The following is an 11,005-nucleotide window of genomic DNA, read 5'->3' on the forward strand; positions in this document are numbered from 1 at the left end:
GTGACGTTTCTAAGCCCTATAGCGGCGTTTATGGAACTCGAGTCTTTAAAACTCGATTTCCACGTGGATTTTTTTCCACATCGCACTTATCCGCTTACAAATCGAGACTTAAAAACTCGATTTTTATCTTGGAACTCAAGTTTTAGACACTCGAGATGCTAGTTTTCTACATTCTTTTAAAATGTGACACCTAACTAAATTTTTTAATATTTATTGTTATTTAGAAAAAAATTCCTCTTTTTACTCTCACCTTAATAATAGGTTCATGGCTACTTTAGAAACATTGGTGTCACCTAGGTTCTTTGCGGAGTTTATGTAGTCTTTGTGATAGCTTTTTACGTTGCAAGAACCTTAATGTTGATTTTGTTAAAATTGATTTGGATACTAAATCAGTTATAGATCTTATTTCTAAATCTAAAGCCATTAGTAGTCCCTTGATGATTGTAGATTGTTGGCTTCCTAAATTCTTCATCTGAAGATGTTGCATCGCTTTCAAGAGGCAAATAGATATGTTGATGCGTTGGCAAAGGCCAGTGTCTCTCAAGATACTAATTTAGTTTTCTGTAACTCTCCTCTGTCTTTCATGGTGGAATCTTTTGTAATGATTATATTGGAATGTGTTTCAACAGGTTTTATCTTGAAGCAATGGCATTGCCTTAGCCTTTTTATTTGATGTCCTTTACTATCAAAAAACAAACTATACATAATTTACAAATTGACTTGATAATGATAATGATAAGTGAGTCTTAACCATCTAATTAATGAATGTTTGTGTGTGGGCCAAGATGAGCTAAAGAAGATTGGGCCTGGATTAGAGTTAGAAGGGGCCCATAGAAGTGTTACTAAAGAAGGTTGGTCCTAAGAAATCCGAGGATAGTATAAATTTGAGGATTAAGCCAAGTAAGGAAAGAAGCTCGGGACATCAAGAAGAGGACTAGGGATTGTCAAGCCATGTTTAGGATGATGATTGGTGAAAGAAACAGTAACTTGTCCAAACAAGATTTGGAGGAAGCTTCTTGATGAAGTCATTGCCCCCTCATATTAAATGCACTAGACCAACCAAGCATGTTGCATTAATGGCTGAATAACCCCTCTGAATATTGTCAATATTGTTACTTACTCAACTCAGCCCTCAAAAGGAGGGTAGGGGAAGGATGTGACAAGTATCTTGTCTAAGAATCATCCACTCTACAGGTAGATGGCTAAAATGGAAGCACTAGAGCTATAAATAGGAAAAGATCTCACATGTTGTGGGATCGTTTGAGAGAGAGAGAGAGAGAGAGAGAGAGAGAGAGAGAGAGAGAGAGAGAGAGAGAGAGAGAGATCATTGTAAACACTATCTTGTATTCACGTCATAATAGTAACCTTCCTCTGATATCCCTAGGGACAATCAATAACCAAAAGTAATCATTTGATAATAATCTGTCTTAGTCCTAAAGTTTTTTTTTTTTTTTTTTTCTTTTTCTTTACTTAAGCTTTTTTATATTTCCTAATTGTTAGCCCAAAATTCCATTTCTTGTAAATTAATTGTCTCGGATAGAGATTCAACCCAAATTGGGTTGTTTGGTTTTTACCCCATACAGTTTGAATTATATATATATATATATATATGTAATTGTTGATACATATCGATCAGTTCGTAAGTTATGTGTAGTAAAATTGTAGTATATCTAACATCACAATAAAAAAAAATCACAAGCATTAATTATTTAATTATTAGGATCTACTATTATGTGAGATGATAGAATACATATTTTTTTTTTCTTCTTCTTAATGTTCTATAATTTCTCACAAAGATTGGCAATAAAACTCTCAACCCTCGACTCATCAACATTGTTCAACTAAGGCAGTGGAATTGTTTGCCATCCTATCAAGTTTTCATTCCCCTCCCGCTAGATCAACAATTCATAATATATAAGCGGCATAAATCACCGATGGGTTGGTTCAAACTTAATACTGACGAATCTTCTATGAAAAATCCTAGTTCAGTTAGATGTAAAGGGATTACTCGCGATGATAGTGGTAACTAGGTAAAGGAAAGGTTCTCTATGTCCATTGGCAAAGCAACTAGCATTCTTGCCAAATTATGGACTTTAAGAGATGGCCTTGGCCTAGCTATATAGAGACTTAGGAATTACACATCTTATGGTGAAATTGGATGCACAAGAGTTTGTTTTGCTCCTAAAAAATGAGCACTCACCTAATTTACTGAACCTGAGTATTATAACTGCTTGTAGAAATATGACCTAAGCTTTTTATAGTTAGGAAGTCATGCATATTTTCAAAGAATCCAACAAATGTGCTAATGGTTTTGGCAAGAGAGACTATTCTCAAATGGCTGACTCTATTTTGTATAAAGAACCCCTTCTTACTATGTATTATTTTTAAAAGAGTTTGATAACTTTGTGATTTTGTAAGAACTTAAACTCTAAATATATGAGTTTAACTTTATTTACCCAAAAAAAAAAGCAAGATCTTTTGTTGACTGCCATGTTGTACACTTATATACTGCTCGTACATAGTGCAATTTTTTTTTTTTCTTTGTTTGGGTGAGTGTGGAAAAACTCCCATGCCGAATCTCATTACTGCAACAGCATAGGTCAAAGTCATATACGGCCAGCAATTAGGGGCCCGTTTGGTTTGTATTTTTAAACAACATTTTTTAGTTTTTAAACAATATTTCACGCATTTCAACACATTTTTTCACCCACACGTATTTCAATAAACTACAAACAACAATTTTTAAACTACTCTACCAAACATCCCCTAGGTTTTCCCAATCGAGTTTCTAGTTTCTAAATATGCCGAAGCCATATTTAACAAAAAGGGCAAATTACAAATAAAGTTATAGTTTCTATATATATATATATATATATGCTGAAACCGTCTTTAACTAGAAAGGTAAATTCCAAATATAGTTTTAAGTTCTTTTTACATGCTAACAATACATTATTGAAAGTTGAACATGGCAAACAGATTTGACAGATTCCCTTTATCTACAATATGACAATATCCACTCCATCTGATTCCCACAATTTAAGTCATATTCAGTTTTTGACTGATATTTGTTTTCTAAAGTTATAGTCTCTACCTACTGTTTTACTTTTACCAAATTTTGTTTAGAAGTATAGTCCTTATTCTAGTGGGTTTAGTGTTTCCTCGTTTAGGTACATTTTGGTAACTTAACATAATAACAATAAATAAAATTTATTCATATCAAATCAACGACTAAAAAATTAATTAAGAACCTTATGTGCATTGATTCAAAAACAAAACTAAATAGAGTAATGCAAGTCAATACTGAGGATTTCAAGAGTAATATTGTTTGAAATTCAAGTAGTTAATGTAGAATACAAATATTCAAGGTTAAATTAATGAGTGAAAAATAAAATCAACATCTATTTAGTGTTAAAAAAAACATATAAATGACAGAAAAGATACAATAATTATTTCTTAACATATTTCAACTTAATCATCTATGAAAATGTAACTCAATATTCTTTTAAATCCTAAAAATTCTTTATGATTAATTTTTTACTAAATTTCTTAATAATTTTCCTTTTCTTGAAAGTTAAAAATTACCCTAAATTCTCCTATAAAAATAAAATTATATCATATCTGTGGGGCCAGAAAATCGAGTAGCCAAGGCCCACTTCAACCCTGGCCCAGATGGCCCACGACGAGGACGCACGATGGGTCCGAGGATGACCCTATCTTCGGTCATCCGAAACCTCGGTGCGGAGAAGGGCAAGCCCTGGACGAACCGTCACCTCGGCATTGAATACGTTCACCTAACCCCTCTGGCCGCATTAATGGGGATGTAACCCCTTGCCAGGGCGACATCGATCAGGGTGAACCACTTGAGTGCGGATATGACCTTTGATGGGATAGGCCGTTAGAAGGAAGGCCAATAGATGATCAACAGGAGGAAGAAGATGGGATATATAAGAACTGTGAGCAAAATGTATAGGGGGTCTCTGGGAGAGGGGAAGAAGAAGCCTCCTCGGCCATGGGCCGAGGAGCATCCCCCAATTATAAATTGTTCTAAGTATTTTTTCAATGAAAAAGAAAGGTGTTCATGCTTCGTAAACACCAGTCAGCACCTAAACCTTCAACCTATTCTCTACAAATTCATTATTCTGGGTTCGTTGGGCCTTTAACCCATCTCTTTTGGGCTTAGGCAACAAAAACAGATCCTACAATTGGCGCCGTCTGTGGGGAGGATTAGCACGCCGGCCGGCGCAATAGGCGATGGTTCTAAGTAATCGTTCTATGAAAGATTGGTGGTGATGCAAAAAAAAAAAAAAAATGCAGAAAGATAAAAGTTCGAGACAGAAGATTCAACAAAAGAAACAGAGCTCGATATTATTTCATAAAAAGAAAAGTTACAGATTACAATCAGAGGCTCAGGCAGGCGTGCTTTACAACTATTCCTACCAGCTAGTTCTACAATCAGAGGCCCAGGTGGACCCGTCCCTAAAACTAGCTAGAGGAAGTGTCAACCCGTGCTTTTATTGGCATCAGAGAGATGGGAGAACTTGACAATAAAAGCAGGGAAGGGGGAGGGCTCAGCTTGTTTTCAAGGCCACCAAAACTCCTTTCTCGGTGCGGCGGAGCTTGAACAAAGCGAGGAGCAGATGCAGGGGCACCGGGATGCCTTCCCCCGTGATGTTCCCTTGATTCTCTCCACTCCTCACGAGCGTTGGCCGTCGGAGACGGCAACACTCGGGCACCGGCCATGACATGAGTTCGCACGTCTCCTCCGTCGGGGGTGCGCTCCGAGGAGAGACATTAGGTACTTCAACGACATCCCTCCGGCCACCGTGCATGGCGCCATCGGGGTTACGCCTAGACTCTGCCGCACAGAAGCCCAGTGGGGCTGCGGCCACAACGGCTCTTGGCACGGATGTCCTCACACCCGCCCAAAGCCGCCCCATATCTACTAACTCGGTCACAATTCCGGCGGGGTTATTAAAGGGGCTGGGGGAGCTGAAGGAGTGTGTTTTTTCTGTTTGCGTTGGAAAGTTCATGGAGTATGGAGAAACCATCCCCCCGAAAGCCTTATATAGAGGATGGAGGTTGGTGAGAATTAATCCACGCAGAATTCGAAAAGAGAGTTACCAGCAGGGCTAATAATGAGGCCACCAAATTCCAAGGGGACCGTAGACCGTTGGATTTGTGCTAATTCACGAGGACATTAATGAAGGCGCGTCTCGCGCACCGAAACGTCAAGCGCGGAACACGAACGGCCAGGGACGCTTCGTAAATAAAAAAAGATGGGGGCTCGAGCTGGAGGCGAGATCAACGCCACGCGTAAGATCCTAATCCAACCGAAGGAGGAATCGTCTCCAGTAAAGCGGTCCGAGGACAAACCCCTACTTACAGAGAAATGAAAGCGTTAGACAGAACCAAGGCACTGCATGGTCCTCGGACTCAGGCCTATGGGGAAACTACTCGCTCCTCTATACCTGGGTACTAGACAGAACCAAGGTATTGCATGGTCTTCGGACTCAAACCTATGGGGAAACTAGATACTTACAGAGAAATGAAAGCGTTAGACAGAACCAAGGCACTGCATGGTCCTCGGACTCAGGCCTATGGGGAAACTACTCGCTCCTTTATACCTGGGTGCTAGACAGAACCAAGGTATTGCATGGTCTTCGGACTCAAACCTATGGGGAAACTAGATACTTACAGAGAAAATGAAAGTGTTAGACAGACCAAGGCACTGCATGGTCCTCGGACTCAGGCTATGGGAAACTACTCGCTCTCTTTAANACTCAATATTTTGTTTAATTCACCAAAACCACAAAGAAAAAAAAATGACAGAGCAATTTGTTATCCTTTGTTTTTTTTTTAAAAAAAAAACTAGTTCAACCACCCACATATGTATATGTACGTGTGTGTGTATATAGTTAGTCACCACTTTATTTATTTATTTTATTTGATTCTTATAACTGAAATAGTAATAAAAACTAGGAAAATATAAAAGAAAAGAAAAATAAAGGATTTATAGTTAGCATAAGAAATACAAAATTATTAATAAGATCATCCCCCACATATATACACGACTATAAATTAATTCCAAAGAGGGGTGTGAAGGGATGAGGTACCTTGAGGTATTGGTGATCCATGGTTGAGTTAGAACACTTTTTGAGGTGGTTTACGTCTTCAATAAGGTATCACCACTTAGGTTTAGGTATTTTTTTAAATAATTTATTTTTTATTTTTTATTTTTTTATGAGCGGGTCACAAGTGTGTGTTATATTTGAAAAGCGAATGATATCTTTGGATTAACTTAATTTTTGAGAGGGAATGATGTATATTTGAAACTCTAAACTTTTAATTTTAACTATATAGTACTATTAAAAAAAAAATTTAACTATACTATATATACCTATTCAATCTCTGAATGGAGTTCAAGGATGATTCATAATCTATAATCAGTGGTGATTTATTTCATACTTTTGTCTTAGAGGCATCAGTGTACTAATAAGGAGTTCGTTGTAGATAATGAGCTCAACCCGTAGAGAGAAAGATTAAGCGATTCATGCATCTTGCCCACTTGACAAGGTGGCCGAAGGGCACAAATAGAGGTGAGACCATGTCACTCTGACTCATAGCTTGTTTGGTATAAAATTCCACTTTGTGTTCTTGCTACTTGCTAGTTCTCTTTCCTCATTTAGAATTCCCGTGCTCTGAGCCCACCAAATTGATGCTTATCTCAATATCTTTTTGATGACATGGCTTTTGTACTAATTCGAGATTGTTTGATAATGCTTTGATCACGATTTGATCATTATTTAATCATGTGATAGGAGGAAATATGTCATTATTGTACTTTGATAATATTGTATTGTTACTCCTTTAATACTCTGGTCATATATAGCCATAATCTTGTTCTTAGGCTTTGGCATCCAAGAAAAAGAGCAATCTTGCTCGGAGGATTTGTATAATTTATAAGTCTCCCACAAATTTTAACCAACATAATCCTATTATACAGCTTGCATATATATATATATATATACACACTATTTTTCTTTTTCTTTTTTTTTGAGACTATTTTTGTTGTTGTTTCTCTTTTTTGTAGTCATATTAACTATTATAGGTTATTAAAAAAAATAAAAAAATTCTTCTTTAGCCGACAAAAATACTGTCACCATTTTTTTTTTTGGCACGACTTCAAAAAAAAAAAATTCTACTATTATGGACTTGTGTAATGAAATCATCAACAGTTTTTAATATGAAAAGTCAGAAAAGTAAAGTATATATAAACTACATATAATTGGAACCCACCACCAATTAAAAAAAAAAGGATGAACTAATTAAAGCTTTCCATCTAAGCTGTTGTGAAATTTTTTGTATCTATAGTATTGCTAAAGAAAAAAGTTGAGTGATAAAAGTTGTAACACAAAAATTATCTTTCTAAACATTCTCTAACTTTAATTACTCTTCTCATTTATTCTCCTTCTGAAAAAATTATTAGGTAATTCTAGAATATATTAACGTGAATTACCGTGCATTCTTGGTATGGTGGTCACTATATTAATATAAATGCTTGTGAGGTGTGGGGATAAAGGCTAAGGTTTAAGTCTCTAGGAAGAAGTTTTACACACATATACACTTAGATTAGAGAAGAGTAGAAATTCTATCTTGTATAAAAAAAGAAGAAAAAAAAAAGAGTAATGCTACAGACACAAACTATTTTACAAAAATTTTACAAACTGCTGATGTGGCTTTAGTAATTTTCAAATAATTATTGGTAAATATAAATGTGATGTTAGTAGTGGACCCATATTAGAACTAATAAAAATTTGTCACATCAATAGTTTGTAAAAATGTTGTAAAATAGTTTATAGCTATAGCATTACTTAAATATATATATATATATATATAATAACATGATGCTCTCATTTCTTCTTTTATATTTATGGTAATTCATATCATGATGAGAATAAGTATTACGTTACCATATTCTGAAAGTAGCTAACTTTCTTCCCATCCACAATTTTTTTTCTTTTTCTTCTCTCTCTTAGGGGAATTTTGACAAGCATGCCCCCATAAATCTACTATATATGAAGGCGATAGGTGGATTCACCAGCAAACAAAACAAATAATGAAAATGATCAAAAAAAGCTCTGGTTTTTGATTCATCGGTTCTTCAATATGAATCCAACATACCATCACATTTCATATGGCCTGACCATGAAAAACATGCGCTGAGTTGCCAGAACTTCTAGTTCCCCTATAGACCTGAAGGCCTTCCTCTCTGGAGACCCACTAGCAGTCTCAAACGCTTCTCGGCTAGTCAATGAGGCATGCAAGAAGCACGGGTTCTTTCTAGTTACAAATCATGGCGTAGATTCAAGTCTATTACTTAAAGCACACGAGTACACGGACAACTTTTTTGGCATGCAACTCTCAGAAAAGCAAAGAGCTCAAAGAAAGAATGGTGAACACTGTGGTTACGCTAGTAGCTTTACTGGCAGGTTCTCCTCCAAGCTTCCATGGAAGGAGACACTTTCTTTCCGATATTGTGACAGTGATCACTCCTCCAAAATTGTCCAAGACTATTTATTGAATGTGATGGGAGAAGATTTCAGACAGTTCGGGTAAGAGAAAAAAAGAAGATTATATTATATAGAATACAAGAACATGTTTGATTCGTTATCAAAAATGTTTTCGCGATTTCAATTATGGTTTTCATTTCCCAGGAAAAGTGAAAAGCATCTTGCGCTTTTCTTGGACCCCTTTTCAGATCATGAGTTTTCATGACTTTTTTTTTTTTTTTACTCTAATTACAACTAAATACATTTTCTACGTATCTATTATCCCATGAGTTTTCCTCATCTATGGGAACACGCAGAGGGGGACAGATGATTTTTATTCGGTTTATTAAGTTATCTACCTATTTTGCTTTTTCGTTAAACTATCGGTTTGTTTTGTTTTAGGAGGGTGTACCAGGAATATTGTGAAGCCATGAGTACTCTATCTCTGGAGATCATGGAGCTTCTGGGAATGAGTCTTGGAGTTGGCCGAAAGTACTTCAGAGAATTCTTTGAAGGACATGATTCAATAATGAGATTGAACTATTACCCACTATGCCAAAAGCCAGATCTAACCCTAGGAACGGGTCCACATTGCGATCCCACATCTTTAACAGTCCTTCACGAAGATCAAGTTGGCGGACTTCAAGTGTTCGTAGATGACAAATGGCACTATATTGGTCCCAACCCAGATGCTTTTGTTGTCAACATTGGTGACACATTTATGGTGAGATTATCAAGTTAATTTTTGAAGTTAAATGACATATAGTTTGCATGTTCCATGAAAAATTAAATTTTGTGATGCCTGTGTTTTGCATGCATCAAGAACAAGTTGTGAGTTAATAGAAGCGAATCAAGAGAACAGCGATGGTAAAAAGTTTGGGTATATAAAGTTGCTCTTTGTTGACTACTTTTGATTATGTGATTCATGTTCCATAGCCCTTCATTTTTAATAAAAAAATTCTCCACCTAAGGGCCAGTTTGTACGTACCACATACTTCTTCTTTTTTTTTTTTTTTTGCTACAGTACAACCACATACTTTCATAACCGAAAGGTTATAAATATCATTTTGTTCCAAAATAGATTAGATGCTCCTTGTTTTTTCTGGATCGTCCCAATATATATGCATTTCTAAAAATGAAAGGAATTATCTATTTATCTTTTCACATTATCATCAAATATAGATGCACCCTTTTTTACCCACCTAAGGGTATTTTAGGAAGACTGGTATTTATAAAAGCAGGTGAAAATTCTCATATATATATATATATGTGTGTGTGTGTAAAAAAAAAGTATGAAAGATGTGAAATAAGTTGTATGAGAAAATCATTACCAATCTAATAATTTCTATTAAAAAATAAAATGACATTCTATGCATGTTTATTGACAACTTAAAGTTGAGATAGAGAGTAATGAAGGTTAAATGTGCAAACTTTCAGGCCCTTTCGAATGGGATTTACAAGAGTTGCTTGCACAGGGCAGTGGTAAACAACAGAAGTGTTAGGAAATCTCTTGCGTTCTTTTTATGCCCAAGGAGGGACCGTGTTGTGACTCCACCAGGAAGCTTGGTCAATGCTGAAAATCCAAGAGCATATCTAGACTTTACATGGCCGACTTTTCTCGAATTCACGCAGAAACATTACCGGGCCGACATGAAAACCCTTGATGCTTTCTCAAACTGGCTTCAACAGAATCATCATCACGAGGGTATCCAAGAAAACACAAAATAATAATTTGAACTTTCCGTTACCCATTATGTTGACATGAATGGGCGGAGAGTGAGAAATGAAGCATTTGGTGTTTTTTGGTGGGACTGTGAGGAAAAAGGTAACAGAAACACCAAAAAGGAGGCCTTTCTTTGTAATTAGCTTTTAGTGTGGTAGTGTTGGAAAGAATCATCAATCATGTATTGTGAATTAAGCAAATTATAGGAATAAAGAGCTTATAATGGGCTCCACATGCATGTTAAATTTTCGTTGTGTCAAAACAACTACGTATATATGTATGTTAAATGCGACCTAATAGGTGCATTTTTGTTGTATTACAATTTCCTTCACTTCATGCTAAATAAAATCTAACAAATTGTACGGATATAGTTCCTTTTAAGGGCTTGTTTGCAATTCAATTTACGTATATTTTATTTTTTTAGTCTCTTGTACAAAGAGAATTAAAGTTCAAATTCTTAATTCCCACTTATTATAACAAGTGAATAATAATAATAATATAAAATCTCTCAGAAAGAACATTAGGGCTACCTTTTCAACCCATGAAAAGGATAAGCCAATTTCATTTGCATGGACTTAATTAATTTAATACAACAAAATATGTTTAAGTGATTCCAATATATATATATATATATATTCTCTGAATGTGTTAGCATATATATTTGACTTTGAAATTTGCATAACTTTCCATTGTCCGTACAAAAGAAAAGGGAATAAATAAAAAGGTGCTTCAA

At 35.7% G+C, this 11,005-nt stretch overlaps 1 protein-coding gene across 1 annotated transcript; it reads left to right on the plus strand.

Moving 5' to 3' along the window:
* Positions 1 to 8,132: 8,132 nt before the first annotated feature.
* LOC112039825 (gibberellin 20 oxidase 1) lies at positions 8,133 to 10,588 on the plus strand (the record flags this gene model as incomplete). Its single annotated transcript, XM_024072732.2, is given in 5 exon segments — positions 8,133 to 8,211; positions 8,214 to 8,243; positions 8,246 to 8,612; positions 8,952 to 9,273; positions 9,987 to 10,588. Coding segments are annotated over 5 exon segments (1,089 nt in total), but the record flags the coding sequence as incomplete, so codon positions are not given.
* Between the last annotated feature and the right edge of the window lie 417 nt (positions 10,589 to 11,005).

The sequence above is a fragment of the Quercus suber genome, unplaced genomic scaffold (assembly GCF_002906115.3).
Source record: "Quercus suber isolate HL8 unplaced genomic scaffold, Cork oak 2.0 scaffold_84, whole genome shotgun sequence".
Lineage (NCBI taxonomy): Eukaryota > Viridiplantae > Streptophyta > Magnoliopsida > Fagales > Fagaceae > Quercus > Quercus suber.